Consider the following 22,388-nt stretch of genomic DNA (forward strand, 5'->3'; position numbering starts at 1 on the left):
AGGTAATTATCAATATGTATGTTCTTACTGCCATTTTTTTAATTGTTTTGGATTTGTTTCCATAGGTCTTTTTTCCCCCCTTTTCTTCTTTTGTTCTCTTTGATATGAAGACTATCAGATATGTTTGGATTCCTTTTTCTTTTTTGTGTGTATATATATTATATTATAGATTTTTGGTTTGCAGTTACCATGAGGTTTTCATATAGCAGTCTGTATTTATACATGATTGTGTTAAGTTGCTGATCTCTCAATTTCAAATGCATTTTTAAAACCCTGCATACTGTTTTTGATATCATATTTTGCATCTAATTGTTTTGTGTATCCCTTAACTGCTTATTGTGGATACAGATGATTTTACGACTTTTGTCTTTTAACCTCCCTACTAGCTTTGTGTGAGGGTGATTTTCCTACCTTTACTTATTTTACCAGTGAATTTTTCATTTCATAATTTTCTTGTTTCTAGTTGTGGTCTCTTTCTTGCTTAGAGAAATTCCTTTAACATTTGTTGTAAAGCTGGTTTGGTGGTGATGAATTCTTTTAGCTTTTCTTGTCTGTAAAGCTTTTGATTTCTCCATCAAATCTGAATGAGAGTCTTGCTGGGTAGAGTATTCTTGGTTGTAGGTTTTTCCCTTTCATCGCTTTAAATATATCATGCCACTCCCTTCTGGCCTGCAGAGTTTCTGCTGAAAAATCAGCTGATAGCCTTATGGGACTTCCCTTGTATGTTATTTGTTGCTTTTCCCTTGCTGCTTTTAATATTCTCTCTTTATCTTTAATTTTTGTAATTTTGATTACAGTGTGTCTTGGTGTGTCCCTCTTTGAGTTAATCCTGTATGGGACTCTCTGAGCTTCCTAGACTTGGATGACTGTTTCCTTTCCCAAGTTAGGGAAGTTTTCAGCTATTATATCTTCAAATATTTTCTCAGGCTCTTTTTCTCTCTCCTCTCCTTCTGGGACCCCTATAATGTGAATATTAGTGTGCTTGATGTTGTACTAGAGGTCTCTTAAACTATCCTCATTTCTTTTCATTCTTTTTTCTCTTCAGCAGCAGTGATTTCCACTACTCTGTCTTCCAGCTCACTGATCCGTTCTTCTGTATCATTTAGTCTACTATTGATTCCTTCTAGTGTATTTTTCATTTCAGTTATTGTATTCTTCATCTCTGTTTGCTTATTCTTTATATTTTCTAACTCTTTGTTCAAAACTTCTAGCTTCTCAGTCTGTGCAGCCATTCTCCTCCCGAATTCTTTATCTTTACAATCATTACTCTGAACTCTTTCTCAGGTAGATCACCTATCTCCATTTCACTTAGTTCTCCTTCTGGGGTTTTATCTTGTTCCTTTGTCTGGAACGTATTCCTCTACCACCTCATTTTGTCTAAGTTGCTATTTGTATTTTTATGTATGTGGTAGCTTAGTTACATTTCTCGACCTTGGAGAAGTGGCCTTCTGTGGGGAGACGTGCTATGCATCCCAGCAGTGCACTCCCCTCTCGTCACCCAAGCTTTATGCTCTAGGCTGGTCTAGAGGCTTGTGCAGGCTTCTTGGTGGGAAGGGCCAGTGCCTGACCACTGGTGGGTGCAGCTAGGTTTTGGCCCTCTGGTGGGCAAGGCTGTGTCTGGGGTGGCTATGGGCTCAGGAAGTCTTTAGGCAGCCTGTCTGCTGACGGGTGGGGCTGTGTTCCCATCCAGTTAGTTGTTTGTCCTGAGGCACCCCAGCACTGGTGCCTGTAGGCTACTGGGTGGGGCCAGGTCTTGGTGCTAAGGAGCCAAGATGGCAGTTGCCAGCAGCAGTGTTCATGCATTTGAATGTTCCCCAATACGCCACTAGTGTTTATGTCCCCATGGTGAGCCACAGTCACCCACCACCTCTCTCCAGGAGACCCTCCAAGACCAGCAGGTAGGTCTGGCCCAGGCTCCTATCAAATTACTGAGCTTGCCCTGGGTCCTGGTGCACATGAGATTTTGTGTGTGCCCTTCAAAAGTAAAGTCTCTATTTCCTCCAGTCCTAAGGGGCTCCTGCAATTAAGCCCCGCTGGCCTTCAAAGCCTAATGCTCTGGGGGCTTGTCTTCCTCGTACCAGACCCTCAGGCTGGGGAGCCTGACATGGGCCTCAAACTCTCACTCCTGTGGAAGAATCTCTGCAACATAATTTTTCTCCAGTTTGTGGGTTGCCCACCCAGGAGGTATGGGATTTGACTACATCGAGCGTCCCCCCCTCCTACTTGCCTTGTTGTGGTTCCTTCTTTATGTCTTTAGTTTTAGAAGATCTTTTCTAGTAAGTTCCAGTTTTTTTCATCAATGGTTGTTCTGCCAATAGTTGTGATTTTGGTGTGCTTGTGAGAGGAGGTGAGCTCAGGGTCTTTCTACTCTGCCATCTTGGCCGCTCTCCTGTAATCCAAGTTTTGATGTGAAATTTCACATCTAGGACGAGGGGGAGAAAACATGACTCTTGACTAGACCTGGCCTATAGGCCACCAATTTGCAGCCTATGGTTTAACCTGAAGTTTCTCAAGCTCATTTGACCACAGAACTCTTTGTCCCTAAAACACTCTTTGAGGAAATGCTACCACACATCATTAGCCTGCCCAGCCCTTCGAGGAAGCCCCATCATAAGGTCCCTTCCTACACCTAGTCCTCCTTCCCTGCTGCAGTCCTCTGACCTAAAGTATGCTCCAGTTACTCTGGATGTGTGATAAATTACTCCAGTACTTGTGACTTAAAACAACAATATTTATTTTGCTCAAAAATCTGCAATTTGGGTAGGGGTCAGAGAGGATGGCTCATATTGGTTCCACATGGTTCCATATGGCTTGAAGGTTGGTAGTAATGGCGAGGGGTTGGAATCATCCAAAGGCACTCCCAATCACATATCAGAAGGCTTACGCTGGTAGTCACCCGAAATCTTAGTGTGGTAAATGGCTAAAACACCTACAGGTGGCCTTTCTTTGAGGCCTGGGCTTCCTTCCAACATGGCAGCTAGATTAGAAGGGTGAGTGGCTAGAGAGTAAAAGAGAGGCAGGCAGAAACTGTATCACCTTTTAGGATGTAGCCTTAAAAGTCACACCAGTTCACTTCCATTGCATTCTGTTTGTCAGGGCAAGTGTTCAAAGACAGGGCCACAGACTCCACCACTTAATGGAGTGTGGCAAAGTTCTGAAGAGCCTGGGGACCAGAAACACCACTGTAGCCACTTTTGGAAGATGCAATCTGCCCTAAAAGGAAAGAATAAATATCTTGAATTCCAGATCTTTTATCCAATAATAGGGTGATTTTGAGCAAGTAAGTTTATTTCTTTTTGCAATATTTGTTCACCTTCCCTTGAATTGCAGTTACCTCTATTTTTATTTTATCATTGGACAGTGAGCTTCTTGAGAGTAGCATCCACATCTAGGTGTTTTGTTTTGTTTAATATTGCTATGATGCAAGCACAAACATATGGTTTGGGTTTAGCAAATATTTCTAATGCCTTATTTTATAAAGCTGGTAGGGAGTTTCCCAGTGACTTTCCCCACTTGGAGACATGGCTAAAGGAGAAGAAACCCCTTTGGAACGGAGTCACATTGCTTGCCGTTCACTGTTATTCTGTGCCTGTCTCAGCCTAACCAGTGTTGTGGTTGGGCTGGCCCTTGTGTTTCTTACTATGATTGCAAGATGCCCTCAGCAATAACTATCAGGAAACTTTTAAAGAAAAATAAACGTTTCTTACTTACAGGTCCTAGAAATTACATGGCACACCTGGGACCACACAGCAAACTCACAGGTAGAGAGAAAGAATGCAAGCATGGGTCTAGGGTTCTCCTTTTATTGGGTTTGAGAGTGGGGGCCTAGGGTTTCAAGGGCCCACTCTTTATTGGTGAATTTAAAGCATAAGAGTGGGAATTTAAAGCTCCGGAAGAGAAAAAAAACAATCCTCCCAAATGGTCAGTTGTCAAAGAACTCTAAAACAAAGGAGCCTGGGACGTAAGAGAGGGGGTTAGGGGGCGGCACAGCTTGGCCCTTTATCTAGTCTTGTAGCTAGCAATGTGTTTATTCGAGATAGCCAACTTTGAAGAGGATGCCATCTTTGAAGTGGGTGCCTCTTTGAAGTGGATACCTCGGCAATCAAAGCTGAAGTCAGGCACTTGCTTTACAAGAAGAAAAGCTAACAGTCAGGGCTCACACTATAACTATCCACCTGCCCCTTCCCTCCTCACATGACTTGTTGCATGGAACATGAGACAAGGCTCAAACCCAAGGGCCCTCCCCATCTCCCCAAGCCTGTGGTAAAGCAGCCCTGTAGTCTCCTGCCCTTAGCAGCCCAGAGAGCAGCCAGGAGACCTACAGGAAATAAGTAGCCTCTGAGAAACTGGCCTCACGAAACCTTACTCCCAAAGCAGCAGCAAACACCAGGCTTAGTCTCCAAACCTCATTTCAGGGCACCTTAAGGGCAGTTCTTTGTTATGAATGCAAATACCCCTGGAGCTACAAACAGAGATAGGATCGTGTAAAAGTCTGGTTCTGCAAAGGCGTTCATTTGCTAATGAATACCCTAAAAGCCCTTTCAAAAATGACCCCTGCCCATATGGACAACAGGCTTTGTTCATTGTTCTTTAATACTTCATTCCTCCTTGCCACTTGCCAGGTGAAGAAGAGAAAGCAAAGAACAGGAAACTCCCTTAGATTCTCTGTTAGAAATGGCTCTTGGTTAGTCTGCTCAAGCTTTCTATTGCATTATCTCCAGCCTCCTGTGCCCATTCCTCTCCTTCCCATCATTTCAACTTTTCCTCCCCACATTTCTGCAGCTAACAAGCTGGCATGTTGTTTGGTGAGAGCCTCAGGCTGTTTGCCCAGGTGCCTGCTAACATTGGCAGTGATGGCCAACTCCATTATACAGGGAAGCGTATCTAACCCAGAGGCAACTGGAAAATCTCTGTTGAGTGCTAGTACCAATATTTTTGTTTTTCAACACTTCTGAACCACACAGTTTACAGTTTGTGGGACTGCATCCTCTCTCAGTCCTAGGAAATATTCTTTTTCATTTACAAGTATAAAATAACATTAATTGCCAATTCCTTAGCTCTTATATGTTACAAATTCTAAGCACTTTACATACATTGCCTCACCTAATCCACACAACTGCTCTAAGAGACTTTTTACATTTTACAGACCAGGAAACTGAGTTAGAGAAGTGAAGTAAATTGCCAAAAGTCACATGACAAGGAGCACAGCCAGGACTGCAGCCTTTTCTACCTGATGCCAAAGCCTGTCTGTTTCCTCCCCTATACTGTTTAGCTTGAGAAAGGTACATGCATGACAGGTCCGTTTCTTATCTCGTAGAGATTTTATTAATTTTGAACCTTCCTGTTTGATTCAATAAATCAATTCGGGGGGGGGATGGGAAAAAAAAATAAAAAAAAAAATAAAAAAAAATAAATCAATTCATTAATAACACTGCAAACAAAGACACTCAGGCTTGTAAGAGACCATAGAATTCATTAGGTCAGACTGACCTGTGAATCGTCTGTAGAGCACTCCTCACACTGGGCGTTGTGTCTCTGAAGATTTCTAATTCTGGGGAGCCCATCCCTCTGAGGAAGAAGAAGCCCATTCCATTTTCAGGCAGCTTCACGTTGTGTTTGATAAAAATCTGTCCCGGGCTTCCCTGGTGGTGCAGTGGTTAAGAATCCACCTGCCAATGCAGGGGACATGGGTTCAAGCCCTGGTCCGGGAAGATCCCACATGCTGCAGAGCAACTAAGCCCGTGCACCACAACTACTGAGCCTGCACTCTAGATCCCACGAGCCACAACTACTGAGCCCACGTGCCACAACTACTGAAGCCTGCGTGCCTAGAGCCCTGCTCCACAGCAAGAGAAGCCACCACAATGAGAAGCCCGCACACCGCAACGAAGAGTAGCCTCCACTCACTGCAACTAGAGAAAGCCTGCACGCAACAATGAAGACCCAACGCAGCCAAAAATAAATAAATAAAATAATAAATAAATTTATAAAAAAAAAATCTGTCCCCCTGGAACTGCCATTTATTCATCCTAATTCTGCTGTCTGCAAAAACAAGGCTAAATGGCTTTCTCTGTGCTCAGCACCCCTCTGAGCCTTGCTTTACCAGGTGAATTGCTTCATAAACAGGATTACTCCTGCCCATCCACTTGTGCCTGAAGAGACTCCAGTTTGTCAATGACCCTCACTACGTGAGACACCCAGGGCTGCACCCAGAACTCAAACTAATTCTGACCAATCAAAATTCTATCCTATCCCTTGACCTAGAGATTATCATACTAAGTGAAGTAAGCCAGACAAAGACAAATATCATATGATATCACTTATATGCAGAATCTTTAAAAAAAATGATACAAATGAAGTTGTATACAAAACAGAAACAGACCCACAGAGATAGAAAATAAACTTATGGTTACCAAAGGGGAAAGAGGGAGGGAGGGATAAATTAGGAATTTGGGATTAACATATACACAGTACCATATATAAAATAGATAACCAACAAAGACCTACTATATAGCACAGGGAACTATACTCAATATTTTGTAATAACCTATAAGGGAAAAGAATCTGAAAAAAAAATAGCTATATATGTATGTCTAACTGAATCACTTTGCTGTACACCAGAAACTAACACAACATTGTAAATCAACTGTACTTCAATTTTTTTTTAATTTATTAAGTTTGAAAAAAATTCCATCCTTGATCAGGGTGCTGCACATCTTTGATTGCAGCCTCAGGTCGAATATGTTCTTTGGGCAGCCACATGGAATCCTCAACTAACACTGAGCTGTCAGTCAACAAGTGATATGAGTGGGGACATTTCAGCCACTCTTCACCAACCTGGGCTACTAGATCCAGGGCAATGAGGTCCCTAACTCATCTGCACATAATTTCACTTCAACAAAAACTGTTTATTGTGGCAAGTACTTTATCCAAACTTGCATAGTGATTTTCATTCCTCACCTTGCAAGGGACACTTTCTTTTCTTTTGCATATGCAGAATGGGTTGGTTGGTTGTTTGGTGGGTTTTTTCTTTTTTTTTTTTAAGTTTTGATCCAGTGACAGTTAATCAATGGATATCTAAAGAGGCAAAAGGAAAGTCAGACTCTGCACAAGCAGAATTGACATGTAATCTCACATAGATCAGTTCCTTCACAATACAACCCCAGGATGTTTCTAAGCAACTTATGTTTGACCCACAAAATTGAAAGGAACTCTATTTAAACTCAAGATAGGGGCTTCCCTGGTGGCGCAGTGGTTGAGAATCTGCCTGCTAATGCAGGGGACACGGGTTCGAGCCCTGGTCTGGGAAGATCCCACACGCCGCGGAGCAACTAGGCCCGTGAGCCACAACTACTGAGCCTGCGCGTCTGGAGCCTGTGCTCCGCAACAAGAGAGGCCGCGATAGTGAAGAGGCCCGCGCACCGCGATGAAGAGTGGCCCCCACTTGCCGCAACTAGAGGAAGCCCTCGCACAGAAACGAAGACGCAACACGCCAAAAATAAATATAAAAATAAATAAATAAATAAAAGAGCCTTCCCTAAATTAAAAAAAAAAAAAAGTGGACCAAATGGAACACCAAAATATTAAAAAAAAAAACCTCAAGATAACCAAAATAGACTGGTGAATGGGAGCTGATAATTTGCTGCTATCCCTTAAAATTCCCTGGCTCTAAATTAAATTGTTTATTTTCTTATTCTTTATATTTTAATTAGTATTTAATTTTGTCATGGTTCTTATAGAAATTTTTATATACTAGTTTTACAATCAAAAAGTGAAAGGAAAATGTCAAACATACTTTTAGAGAAATGTTTTAAAGTATATAATTTTTGGAGATCAGTGAACAGGCTAGAAGCCCCCTTCCAAAAAACAAAGTGATCCTGGACCATGATGTCCCTTCCCCCTTATTCTGATCTTCTGAGTTAATCTGCACAGACAAAGAAGCCTGAGCTATTATCGAATGAGCTCAGTCTTCTCACTTTACAAATGATTAAAAAATAATGTACAGACAGGTTTAAATGACTTGCTCAAGTTCACAGGGATAATGGCAGCTGCTAGCACATACCTCTTTTCTTCGAAACCACTGATCAAGAATATCGGTATTGGAATTCAGAAAGGTAAGAGATTGCTGTAGTGTAGGGTCTTTGGAGAAAATGTCATGGAGGAATTGAAACTGAAAAGATGTAAGCTTATTTTAAGCAAATCTTACTTTTTCACTAAAATAATACATGCTAGCAATAGAAGATTTGGGAAATGCTGAAAAGTACAAGGGAAGGTGATGGGACAAATTCCTCCTAATCCCAACCCATGAACTCAGTACCGTGGGTGCATTTCTCTATAGTCTTTTTTTCCTCACACATTACTTGTTTTCTATCATTGTGATCATACTACATATCAAGGAACATTATAAATCAAGGCCTATTCCATGTTGTAATAAACTCTTCATAAATACCATTTTAATTGCCACATAACAGTCCATTTTTGCAATAATCTTCTTAACCTTGCTCTTATTTTTGAGTAATTAGGCAGAAAGGAAAAATTTAACTGAAGAGGGGAAAGGTATCTAGAAGAGGGTATGTACTGATATATACAGAAAATTAAAACACCAAAATACTCACAGATGTGTATTTGAGCTTTGAGGTTATGGGTGATTTTTGTTTCATTCTTTATATTTTTCTCAATGGTACAAAAGCACTAGTAAGCACACCTACTTTTATTGAGCATTTACCATGTGCTTTATGCCACAGACACACTTTCTCTTTTAGTCCTAATAATGACTAACCAAGACCACTAGTCTATCTTCATTTCAAGGATAAGGAAAATGAGACCTGGAGATATTAAGGGACTTGCAGAAGGCCAATGATGGAGCCAGAATTTGTTCCCAGGGTCATATGTGGAGAAAGTGTCTGTTCTTAACCACCATACTGCACAGCCCAAGTTTTTCATGAATATCTACCATTGTTATAATCAGAAAGCTATTTTAAAAATGAAAATGGATTGCAAACAATAGCTCGTTTCTGGTGTAAGCAGATAATTTATTACCTAGAGAGTGTAAAAAACAATCCACCAGCATCCCAGAACAGCTAAAAAAATCATCAATATGTAAAATCTCCTCTGTCATGTCTAAAATGTTTAAAATTCAAATATGTTTCAGGTTTCTCTGAAATTGATTAGGAATAGAAAAGAAGCAGTGTTAATTGCACTTACCTGAATGAAGTCTGGATTCTGAGACCAGATGAAAATTGATTGTGCTAAAAGTAGTCTTCTGTAATTAAATGAAACTGTGCAGGTGCACTTTAATTAGTCAGCAGAACTTATTCTAAGTGGTAACAGTCAGTCCTGGTGTATCTCATGAAATTAGGGCCTGACAGCTCCACCTCAACAGAGGTTCTCTTTCCACAGCAGTCTTATTTATTCATCTGCTGCTCTAATTTGAAACTGCAGGAAAGGTGACTTTTGTAATGGAGATGTACACATTACAAAGTCTTCCTCTTTCTTTCATTCAAAAGACTTGTAATCGCTTTAGATTCCAAGGAATCTCACTAAGGGAACTTAACTACCTTAGAAAGTACTTGAAGTCGTTGGCATTTCACATCACCCATCAGGGGGCTTCAGAAAGTCAGTAAACATTATAAAATTCACTTGATTTCTCTTTGTTTCTATGCAGACAAGCTCAACCTGCATCTTTAAAAAGCTATTCAAGAAAGCGTCCCCTCAGTATCTAAATGTGCAGGTTTCCTGGTATTTTAAAAAGGAAAGATAATTTTTCTTATTTTTTAACCTTTCTTAAATTATAAAAAAATACTTATAGAAAATTCAAGAAGTACGGAAGAGCAAAAAAAAAGTGAGAAAAACATCACCCGTCATCCCTTCATTCAAAGACAGATTACTCCTAACATGGTAGGATATTTCCTTCTAGTGTTTTATCTAGCTGTTGTATATCTGAGATCATTCTGTTGGCACAATTTGGTGTTCTACTAGAAAGACTCTCTGAAAAAGAAATTTTGAATTGTATTCCTAACCTTAACCTGGATAAGTGGTGTCCATTCCGTGGGCTTCTAGCATATCAGACACAGATTATCAAGATGCCTGCTGTCCTGAGCCTTTGTTGAGGGAAGGCCTCTACTGAAGGGACAGGACCCGTATCTGGGGTAGGAATGAGTATTCTGGACATAATAAAGAAGGAGAACAAAAAGTACTATTTATTACTTGGTAGCCTGGGATTAATCACATTGGGCTGGCCCTTTTTCCCTGCATGTGTGTATTCAGAAGAAATAAGCTTATAATTATCATTCAGAGCAACTTTGAAGAAGAGGTCCCACCACAGAACAACCACCACCCAGGCATGAGGGTGGAGTAGAGGGTGAGACTGGGAGGATTAAAAGGTAAAGAACAACCTTTGATTGGATGTCAACAAGTCACAGAATTTAGAATCACAGAAGTTGAGATTTGCAGAGAAATTGGATCTCAGTCCCAGACTCAGGTGTTCAAGGAATACCCATTTCTTTGTTTCCTTTTAGGAAAATAAAGTGGTTTCCAAGCATCTCTTTTACCAAACCGGCAGGTAACTTAGTCTCAGGCACCAAATATGGAAGGCTTATGTGGTGCCAGAAGACGAGGACAGAGCCTCCATCCTCTTGTCTGTCATGCTGACTGCTAACAGCCAACCAAGCCCCAAGTGGTTCCTCGAAATCCAGTTTCTCTCTATTTCTCTGCCACATGAGGATCAGAGTTCCTAGCACACCCTCTGTCATCCTCTCGGAGGTCGGGCCGACTTGCCAGGGAAATACCTAAAACCTAAGCATCATCTCCCGCTCCTCTCAGAACCCACCACCCTCCTTCTCTTTTCCTGCCCCTGCAAATTCCCCCTCCTCTCTTAAGTTCTTTATGATACTTGCCTCTTTTTCCTCCCCCACCCCCAGGACACCTCAGGTACTCTCTTCAGGCTTAGTAAAGTAGAAGCCAACCAGGGACAGATCTTGAAGAAAAATTCTGCCCCAGTCCAGGAACACACACCTCCCCTGAAGTAAAGGAGAGCTAATGGCCTGGTTTCCCTTTTGGAAGACTTGAAAGTTATAAAGAGGAAAACACAAAGCAGTATTTTTCGAAAAATCATCCTGCCATAGAAAAGACCTTGAAGGGCTTCACTGGTGGCGCAGTGGTTGGGAATCCACCTGCCAATGCAGGGGACTTGGGTTCGAGCCCTGGTCTGGGAAGATCCCACATGCCGCGGAGCAACTAAGCCCACGAGCCACAACTACTGAGCCCGCGTGCCACAACTACTGAAGCCTGTGTGCCTAGAGCCCGTGATCCGCAACAAGAGAAGCCACCGCAGTGAGAAGCCCGCGCACCACAACGAAGAGTAGCCCCCACTCGCTGTAACTAGAGAAAGTCGGCTCGCAGCAACCAAGACCCAACGCAGCCAAAAATAAATACATATGTACATACATACATACCTTGAAGAGGACTCAGTCAAATTCACACCCAAAGCTGGTCTGCTTCATTCTTTAGCACCAGGAAGCCACGTTTGCCATAAGGTGATGAGCATGAGCTTAGAATGCAGACTGTGGCTCAGATCCTGTGCAATCCCAGCTTTATGACCATAACCCTCTAGACTCAGTTTTCTCCTAGCACAGTGCTTGGCACAAAGTAGGATCAGCAAGTGTTGCTTTCCCTTGTCCATGGCCAGCTGCCTCTCCAAGCCACTGCCCAGCCAGTCCCAAGGCAGTTGCTCTAATTCCTCATAGCCTAGGAGCAACTCTAGGAGAGACTGCCCTTCCTAAAATGTGTGCCTGGTACCCACACTTGAAACTGTTCAAGGAATGGATTTATAGCTGAATTTGGTTTATGTGATCCTGGTTCCTCAGATGGTAACTGTTTTCCTCCTGGAGAAAGTCAGAACTAATCTAGTTCGACACTTTGAGCACTGAGTGCCCTCCAGAAGCTCTTCAACCATGAGTATCATTGGATGTAGCCAGTTTGAACACTTTATTCCTCCTCAGAACTCATTTTTATCTATGAGGAAAACTGTCTCTCTGGAAATAAACCAAATTATATAGCATGTTCTTAAATCTATCTCTCTTCATTTTTCCTGTCTCCTAGTCAGATACAGAGTTTTGGGATAAGATGCAAGCAGAATGGGAAGAAATGGCCCGGAGGAACTGGATATCAGAGAACCAAGAAGCCCAGAACCAGGTTACAATCTCAGCTAGCGAGAAGGTGATCATTTCTCTTCTTACATATGCTGACCAGTTTTCTCAACCTCTGTGGATCATATTTTTATAAATTAGTTGATAACTATTTTGTGAAAAAAATCCAAGAATTAAACAGACAATTTCATGTCAATCTGACCTATAAGAAATTCTGGCACATGAAAACTGTGTAATCTTCCAATGCGTGAAGGCAGCAAAGCTGGAATGGAATACCCTTATTTTTTATCAATGTTAAGACAGTTTGGCAGCCAACCAGAGCTTGGCCAGTTACTGAACTAACATTGAGGGCGGGTTAGAACAAGAACTGGGCTAATCCCACAATGCCTGAGCCACGTCAATAAGCTGACAGAAGTGATATCAGTGGGCAGGGGGGTGAAAAGGGGGGCTTAGGGCTGTATTTCACAGGTGCTCTTTATGCAGCTAGCAAAGAACTCAGTGGAAAAGATACACTTCACACAACCAGGTCAGGTCCCAAGGGGATTCCTCAGAGATATTCCCCTGAGAAGAGCCCCAGCAAATATGTGAGTACAGTCAACAGCCAGTCAAATTACCCATGAAGTCCCAGTTGCTCTAGGATTTATGCTTTTAAAAGCACTTGGAAAAAAGAAAACACTTGAGAAATAAGTTTAAATGACTTGAAAGAAAGAGATGGAAAGATTGAATTTTCTTTCACAGGGGAAACATAAATATATAAATGTTTATGTTATGTTTTTTTGTGGTAGAGGAATTCTCAGTCATACTCAGTTCTGGATAACTTCCATGATATTTAGTTCAACCCAACAAATTTTACTGTTTGCTCTGGATACTGGGGACTATGATGAATAGTCTCTCATCTTATGGGATTAGCAATCCATGTAGTCATTGAAATGTCTTTCTCCTTCCAGTATTCTCTGTCCCACAGTAGCTGAGGCAAAAATCTCATAAAATCAGATCAACCATCTCATTAAAACTAATTAAGTTAATTTTCCACAAAGAAATCGAGAGTGAGAAGAGAGAACGTTGATGCAGAACATCAGTCTCTGGGCTGTAATCCATGCACCAGAGCTCCCCACTCCCAGGGCCCCATATCCCTAACACCACTACATAAGCTGGTCATACCCTGTGGATTTTGACAAAGAGTTTTGTCTTTCTAAGCACCTATGGAGAATGAAGGTCTCCATTTGATGTATTTAAAAACCTTAGTAGCATCCTCAACAGACTAGCTTATTTGTATCTATCAAATTGGAAGGATTTTATGACAATCTCTGCTACTAAGGTTGCAACAAATAATATCTCTGATACTTCTGATGAGAGTCTAAGTCAGGGCATACTTTCTCAAAAACAATTCAGCTACATATATGAAGGGTCTCAAAATAGTTCATAGCCTTTAGCATAATAAATCCTTCTAGAAGTCTATCCTAAGGTAATAATCACATGCAGACAAAGATTTGAGCATGAGGCTTTCACTGTAGCTTTATTTATGATAACAACAACAGCAACAAATTGGCGGTAACCTGAATGTCCATCAAAAGAGGATTGATTAATTTTTAGCATAATATAAATAACTTTAATAACTAAAATTAAGTGGGGCTTAAGCTACAAACCTGCATGTATAGTATGAACTTATTTAACTTATATACTCAGAAAAATACTAGAAGATTATTTGTACATTCCGTATTGTTTAAATTTTTTCAATAAAAGATGGTAACTTTAAAGCATACGTTCTCAGTGGAGAGATACAGCCCCCCAATGGGACAAAAACTGGTTTAAGAAGTAGAAGGTGAAAAAAATCTTAGATATTACAATGGTCTGTAGCCCTCCGAAGGGCCACTGTATATAAACAGATGTACAGTATGTGGTATTAACATTTCAAGGAAGTGAGTGGCAGCACTTAGCAAAAATATGTCCCAAAAGTCAGTATTTTAAAAATCTTGTGGGGAAATGGCTAAAACAAAAAGAACAAAAGAAATACCAGAAGGAAAACAAACTCCAAAATATTAGCAGTGATCATATTTAAGTCATGACATTATAGGTAACTTTTTGTTTCTTTTCATATTATTCGATAACAAAATAAGATTATCTAACATTTACACAATGAAAATGTACCACAGTCAAAATAAGGGGAACAACAGCAATTTATACTTCATTGAAATTAATCAGATAATTTAAATAAAATTAATTGAATTCAAATTCAAAAAGAACTGACTGAATATAACAATGAAGAGTGAAATCAATGGATCTGTGTTGGCCCCTCTGTGTTATAGGGATATTACTTTCACACTGAAAACCCCTTCAAGGACTGGCCTGGAGCATTTGAAGAAGGCTTAAAAAGGCTGAAGGAAGGGGACCTGCCAGTTACCATCCTGTTCATGGAGGCAGCAATTCTTCAGGACCCTGGAGATGCAGAGGTGTCATTTCCCTTCATCCTGCCAGGCTTGGAAAGGGGCGGACAGAGGGTGACAGAGAGTTCTGCTAGGTGGCATTTTCATCAAGTAAAGTTTCCCAAAGGAGTTAACGTGGCTAAGCCTGATATGTGTTTGAAAGTTACAAATAGGTACCTATTTTCTAACCAAATCTGCAGTGTCTACAGTGCCCAAAAATAAAAGGTGGAGACAAGAAATGAAAAACCAAAACTGCCAACCTAGAGGCTCAGCAGTAGTTTTCATGAGGCAGAGTATAGTTTTGTCTGGGTCTAGAGCCACACCATATTTCACTCTTGATTTACTCACTCAGCATTTATTGAGCACATATTATGTCCCGAGAATTGTGCCAGGCGTTGGCTTAAATTTTTTTTTTGTAAATTTATTTATTTATTTTTATTTTTTGGCTGCATTGGGTCTTCGTTGCGGTGCGCGGGCTTCTCATTGCGGTGGCTTCTCTTATTGCAGAGCACGGGCTCTAGGCACCTGGGCTTCAGCAATTGTGGCTCGCGGGCTCTAGAGCGCAGGCTCAGTAGTTGTGGCTCACGGGCTTAGTTGCTCTGCGGCATGTGGGGTCTTCCTGGACCAGGGCTCGAACCCGTGTCCCCTGCATTGGCAGGCAGATTCTTAACCACTGCGCCACCAGGGAAGTCCTAAAATATTGAAGAGGTAGAAAAAAATGGACCCATTGAAAGGACAGATTTGTGATCTATCTGGAAGACAAGTAAATAAATCAATGTAGTGTAATAAATGCAGTGTTCAGAGTATGCACAGGAGAGCCGAGAGCAAGGGTTCTGACCCAGCCTTCCCCTCCAAGTGAATCCAAAGCTGAATTTTGAGGGAGAGAAGATTAAAAACTGCAGGGGAGTCCAGCTGTTGTTAAGAGGGTTTGTGGGTGGGCAGAGGGACAGGAAACATTGGATCCATGGTGAGAGGGGAGGAGATAGTGGCAGGAGAGGGGGAAAGAAGAGGTAGCCAAGAGTTGAACTTCATCCTGAAAGCCATGGGGAACCACTACGGGAGAGGGACACGATCAGATTCGCATGTTAGAAAAGCCCCTTTCTCTGAGACATGAAGGGTGAGTGGAGATGGAGACTGGGAGACACCAAAGAGGCTTCTGCAATTTTATCTTGGTCCACTAATTTTCCCAAACTGCAAAGGCCTGTAATAAGACACTGACAGGTATCAAAGCTTCTTTTTTAGTTTGTAATTTTTGGGAAACATCTTATAGGGGGATATTCCCAGAGGAATTTGCAGAAATGTATTATATATGCAGTGCTGAGAAGGCAGTACAGAATAGTGGTTAAGCCTCTGGGCTCTGCTATCCTAACCATGTGGGTTCAGATCCCTGCTCTACCACTTGTTAGCCATGAGCCATGTGATCTGGGACAAGCCATTTAAACCCTCTAAGGTTCAGTTTCCTCACGTGTAAAATGGAAATCACAATTATAACTATCTCATTGGGTGTCTTGAGGATAAATTCATACAAATAAAAGGCCCAGTTTAGTGGCTGGCACATCAATATTTAGCCTTTATCATTATTATTGGTTGTACTTAGTTTGTATAGAAAGAACAAGTAAACTAATTATTGATCCTACTTAAAGCACCTAGTATCTTGTTAGTCAAAATGTTGACAGTGAAATGAGATTGAATTGAGAGTTGGAATTCTGAACCAAAATATTGGAATTTTTAAAAGATCTAAATATCAATGTAGAAGAGAAAGATTGCGTTAAGAGGAAACTACAACCCTCCCAACAAAATAGTGTCATCTTACATTTCTAAATGCTATGTGTTTTCATATATATTATATCATTTGATGCAACAATCCTGGGAAGTTTAATAAAAAGGTATACATTATTATCCCAGGTTCGTAACTGAGAAAATGAGGACACTTGGTAACTGATGTCTCCTAGAGCAGGACCCAGGGCTTCTCAATCAATGGAGAGCCCAACGCTAAGATAATGGACGATCTGTGAATGGTGAAAATGACACCACACCCAAAGGCTAGGAAGATGCCCCCAGAGAAAGACTGTTTCATCAATCTTTTCTTAAGAAGCATTCTAAGATGGATGAAAGGTGAAATCAAATTAGAAGCTGCTCTGTATATATTTGAAAGATTTAAAAGAATCACTGATATTCTGGGGGGAGAAATACTCAGTATTTTTTATGAGTTTGTATGATATGTGTAATCATAACCCATGAGGGAAAAAGCCGATACAATTTTTACAGCACTTTAAGATGACTCCATATGTTTTCATGGAGTTCTGTTTTAAAATGTTCATAGCATTGCTTCTCAAAGAAGAGAGTTATGCAAACCTTTTAAAATCCCTAAGACTCTGATACACCCCCAGCAAATCTGAGGACAATGTGTGTAATGAGAGGTTTTGTTGATGCGTATTGCGCTTGTAATGGTGTGAGAATTACTGTTCTTATAAGTATATAAGTAGAAATATTTTATATTAAAAATTTTCATTCCAGATGCGGAAAACGTCATCTGTTTGAAGATATTCTTCACATTATTGGCCATTGCAAAGGATTAGAAACAACGTAGAGCAACAAGGGAGTTGGTTGAGGGAATAATGGGATATCTGTTTAACAAAATTTAAATTAAAAAATATAAGGGAGATTTTATAAAAACATGAAAGTGCTGATAATGTAATATAAAGTGTAAATGTAGGCTATAAAATTATATATACATTATATTGCATTTTATATGTGTTTTATGCTTTTTAACAACGATTATATTAAGTGGTGAACACATTGTAGCGGGGTTCGTTTTGTTTCCCCTAGTTCCTAAATTTCCTGTTACCTCTTATAATAACTGCTTGACTTTCATTTATACAAACTAATTCTATTTTGTACATCTTGAGGTTCCTTATTGTAAACTTTAGACTATTTAGCTACATCTCTGAGTTATTTTTCTACCTCTTTTCCTGATAGATGCATCGTTTTATATATCTTTTGCTTTTTTAAGATACCTAATATCATGAAATCTCAGAAACTCAGAGGTTTCCATGAGCCACAGGAGAGAATAAATACTTAGAGTTTGTAAATAATGACAGAGAATCTTGACCCAGATGTCACAAGAGAGTTTGAATGAAGAAATGCGTGTGATGTTTTTCCCTTTTACAAGACTCTTACACCCGAGACAGGCTGCTCTGCACAGAGGGATCTGTCACATGTAAACGAGCCAAAACACATGAGTGATTCTGCTTCCTCTTGTAATGTTGACATCAGTTGTTTTTTGTAGGCATGGCAGTTCCTCGGGATAACCCAGGCAGAGAATGAAAATGAACAAGCAGCTATTGTCGCCCTCCAGAGGTAGATGAAGCTAAGTGCAAAATCATGGGCCTGGTGGACACTTGTTAATGGACTTCCTGTGGTTTCAGATTTGTCCTTTGACCGTTAAGTACACTGTAAAAATGTGACCAGGATAAGTGCCAAGATGCCACATATTACTTCCATTTAGCTCTGGAAAACAATTTATGAAGAAATCGTGTTCTTAAATCACAGTGTTTTACCAACTACAAATTGGCCTTCATTGGCACAAAAGAGTCTATGTCAAAAGCAGTCATAAAGTAGACTCATTGAATCAATAGTTCTTTTTAGCTTTCTAGCCTTTCGTGGCATCTGAAAGTTTTCTTCAGGAAAAACATACTCAAAATAATCTCAATGTAATTTTAGTTCCATGTGTCTACGGAGAATCTCCTGAGATAGTTTCAGCATCCTGAGCCCCTGACTAAAGTTCTAGACTACTTTGGGTGGGTGTAGCATCACATCTTACTTGATTAGAGCCGCTATTTAAACCCTGGGAAAATAGCCCCTACCAAATAGACTTTCACTTTCCCTACTCTTTCTTATAAATAAATAAATGTATATTTATTATACATCCATATATATGTAATCTCTTCCTAAAGAACTGATATAGGTTCTATCTAGGACTTGCTAAGCAAAGTCTTATCCACAGATCACCAGCATCGTCATCACCTGGGAGCTTGTCGGACCTGCACAACTTCAGGCTGCCCCCACCCCCAGGCCTATTAGATCAGAATCTGCATTTTGCCAGATCCCCAGATGATTCTCTTGCACATCAAAGTTTGAAAAGCCCTTGCCAGCGGCCAGTGGGATAGCATGAGGGGGAGCAGCTGTAGCCCGTGCCTCCTAAACCCACCTTAGTAGTTGAAACATGGGGAATTTCCCTCTCCTTTATGAAACACTATACAGTCTTTCATTTCTTAACATCCAAATTTAGTTCAAGTCAGTTTGCTTTGTGGACAAGATACATTTAATATGTTGATAGTAGATCAGCATTAAAATAGTGATATTCCCTACTTCTCATTAGATAAACTAATTACTAATACATTTTATGCAGGAGTAGCCTCATTTTCTATCGTTTTTAAACCATTTCATTAAAATTACCAAATCTAGCACTAATCAGGCTGAGTTTTAACTTTCTTAAAAAATGTGCAGAGGTCCCAATTTTCATGTAGATAAATATGGTATTTCCAGAGACAACATAAACTTAGCAATGTTTTTGCACCATTTAATTAATAAAGACCTCAAATTTTCTAAAGACCTGTTCAGACTCTGGCTCCAAAAAAAATCTGAGATTGGCTTTTATTTTGCCTTCTTTCAGGTGCTTAGAATTGCAGCCCAACAACTTGAAAGCTTTGATGGCTTTGGCTGTGAGTTACACTAACACCGGACATCAGCAGGATGCCTGTGAAGCTTTAAAGAATTGGATTAAGCAAAATCCAAAGTACAAATACCTTGTGAAGAGCAAGAAGGGGTCTCCAGGCCTCACCCGGCGGATGTCTAAGTCTCCCGTTGATAGGTATCCTTCTCATTAAATTACATCCGTGTACACAGTCACCTTCAGGGCAACTAATGAGCCTCGGTCCCCACCACCACCCATTTCAGGATGGTTTGTAGGACAGCATTCTGCTGGAAGAGCAGCACTGACCAAAAAGATTGATGCCGAGACCAGAGCCAAACTTTGGACAAATGACCTACATTGTGGACACTCCCAGACGTTTATCTGAGTACCATATTTCAAAGCCAAACGCTTTGGACATATAATTAACCTAAAATAAGTTATAATAAAGACCAATGTGCCAAGTTTTATGAAGCCTGAGAATTAGGTGTGGGGAAAAAGGAAAGTCCTTTCTTCTGGGAATTTTGTTTCTATCAGCAATAAATCATGATGTTAAATTCTCACTCAAGCCTTGGGAAACTTAGCCCTGGGGTTTTCTACATTGGCATCATAGGGTCCATGGAACTCTCCTCATCAAGACCTTACTTAGCACAGTCTTATCTGTGTACAACAAAATATTTCGTGAAAATCAGCAGGTATTTTTTAACCCACAATATTAATAGTCCTCTCATTAAGCTAAGATATTTTAAGCAAGATTTTTCCAGTCTGTTCTCCTGGAACAGCAAACATACTAGTAAATCATTTATGTTCAGACTATTTGGATTACAAATCTAACTTGTTTCCCTTGTAGCTCTGTTCTGGAAGGAGTGAAGGAATTATATCTAGAAGCTGCCCACCAAAATGGAGATATGATCGACCCAGACCTACAGACAGGTCTGGGGGTATTGTTCCACCTGAGTGGAGAATTTAATAGAGCAATAGATGCATTTAATGCTGCCTTAACTGTTCGGCCAGAGGTAAGTGCACAGCAAGAAACCATAAGATTCTCTGTTAAAAATAAGTTTTCACAGGCTACATTTTGTGCATTTCTGCTGCACTTTATTTCCCTGCATCCAATGGTTTAAAGTGATCAGTACTGATATGCTACAGTGGCTGTTAATACTTAGATACCTAAAATAGAAACATGATTTGCCTGACAGCATCAAACAGTAGCTGCTCTTTGATGAATGAAAGTCATTTCAGAGGGTTGTCCATAAAGATTGTTGAGTAATTCACCTGTCATGGTCCGTGTCCATGAGCATTGGATACAGTTTTAGCTATCATCTTTCAGCAGGGAACAGGGGAATACTCTGTCATTGTGGCTTGTGCGGGTTGTTTGAGAGCTCTAATTTTGTCATCAGGACTATTCATTATGGAACCGCCTCGGGGCAACCTTGGCAAACGGAGACCGCAGCGAGGAAGCCGTGGAGGCCTACACACGAGCGCTGGAGATTCAGCCAGGCTTCATCCGGTCCAGATACAACCTGGGGATAAGCTGCATCAACCTGGGCGCCTACAGGTGAAGTATGGCAGCAGGCTAACAACCAAGAGCCACGCTCAGGGCTGAGGTTAAATAATCTGAAAGGTTGTTTCCCAGTAAAAATACCTCCTTTTGTAATCTCCTCTTGTTAAGGGTAAGTTTCAAACCTTCAGATCCTGAGGGATGTTGAAACAGGAGCTGCCTGCCTCCGTGTTGCTTAATCTTTAGAGATGAGCAATCATTGGGGCATCTTGTGAAATGTAGATTCCCAGGCCCCTCTCCCAGAGATTTTGATTGATTGGGGCTTAGGATAAGTCATCTGGGTTTTTAACACCCCCAAGGGCAACTCTTTGAGAAACATGAGCAGTTCAACCCTTCATTTCCCAGGTAAGGAAGAAAAGAACCATGGCGGGGTGGGAACAAGGGAACCCAGCAGAATGACTCAAGAGGGTCTCAAGGCCAGTTTTTGGCAAAGCACAACCAAGAATTCAGGTTTTCTAAACCAGGGGTCCCCAACCCCCGGGCCGAAGACCAGTCTGGGTCCGCAGCCTGTAAGGAGCCAGGCCACACCACAGGAGGTGCGTGGTGGGTGAGCGAGAGCAAAGCTTCACCTGCCGCTCCCATCACCCGCATCACAGCCCGCGTCACCGCCATCCCCCACCCCCGTCCGTGGAAAAACTGTCTTCTACGAAGCTGGTCCCTGGTGCCAAAAAGGTTGGGGACCGCTGTTCTAAACCTAATTTACCAGTAAAGTTAGTTATTAAAAGAAAAAGGAACAGATTTTTAAATGGTGGGTTTAGAGTTTGAAATGTCTTTCCCCTCCTCTCTTGACTCCTCATTATCATTCAGGTCTATATCCTCTATCTGTTCCCCATCAACACGGACCATAAATGACCAAAAGTTTGGGAGATTTTTTTTCTTCTTTCTTTTCCTATTTTTTTCTATTTTCTAAACCAGGTATTACTTTCATAATTGGAAAAAAAAAGAGAGAAATTAATGTTAGTTTTAAACTCCACAAAAAATGTAAACGCTTTCTCATTCTCAGAAAGAGCCAGGCTTTTAGGATCAGACAGACTTGGGTTCAAATCATAGCTCTGCCATTTACTGGTTTTATAACTCTGGGCATATAACTTTGAGCCTCAATTTCTTCACTTTCATAAAAACAAAGAGGTAATAGTATCTATCTTGCAGGATTTTTTTTTTTTTTTAATAAATTTATTTATTTATTTATTTTTGGCTGCATTGGGTCTTCGTTGCTGTGCATGGGCTTTCTCTAGTTGCCGCGAGCGGGGGCTACTCTTTGTTGCGGAGCACGGGCTCTAGGCACGTGGGCTTCAGTAGCTGTGGCTCGAAGGCTCTAGAGCGCAAGCTCAGTAGTTGTGGCGCACGGGCTTAGTTGCTCCGCGGCATGTGGGATCTTCTCGGACCAGGGATCGAACCCGTGTCCCCTGCATTGGCAGGTGGATTCTTAACCACTGTGCCACCAGGGAAGCCCCCTTGCAGGATTATTGTGCAGGTTAAATGTAATTGCCTAGCACAGAGTAGATGCTCAATACCTAGTAGGCATTATTATTATATGTTAACCATTGCCATCATCATCATGATTA

At 41.0% G+C, this 22,388-nt stretch overlaps 1 protein-coding gene across 6 annotated transcripts in view; it reads left to right on the top strand.

The window, feature by feature from the left end:
* The window catches only part of PEX5L (peroxisomal biogenesis factor 5 like), a 176,815-nt gene that overhangs the window by 148,911 nt on the left and 5,516 nt on the right, over positions 1 to 22,388 (top strand). For all 6 annotated transcript variants that reach the window (XM_061193380.1, XM_061193382.1, XM_061193381.1 and 3 more), the window contains 6 exons: positions 12,100 to 12,216; positions 14,453 to 14,596; positions 17,859 to 17,929; positions 19,245 to 19,442; positions 20,113 to 20,278; positions 20,663 to 20,820. In XM_061193380.1, coding sequence (XP_061049363.1) covers positions 12,100 to 12,216; positions 14,453 to 14,596; positions 17,859 to 17,929; positions 19,245 to 19,442; positions 20,113 to 20,278; positions 20,663 to 20,820 — 854 coding nt within the window. The remainder of the gene's footprint in view (positions 1 to 12,099; positions 12,217 to 14,452; positions 14,597 to 17,858; positions 17,930 to 19,244; positions 19,443 to 20,112; positions 20,279 to 20,662; positions 20,821 to 22,388) is intronic.

This window comes from Eubalaena glacialis, chromosome 6 (assembly GCF_028564815.1).
Source record: "Eubalaena glacialis isolate mEubGla1 chromosome 6, mEubGla1.1.hap2.+ XY, whole genome shotgun sequence".
NCBI lineage: Eukaryota > Metazoa > Chordata > Mammalia > Artiodactyla > Balaenidae > Eubalaena > Eubalaena glacialis.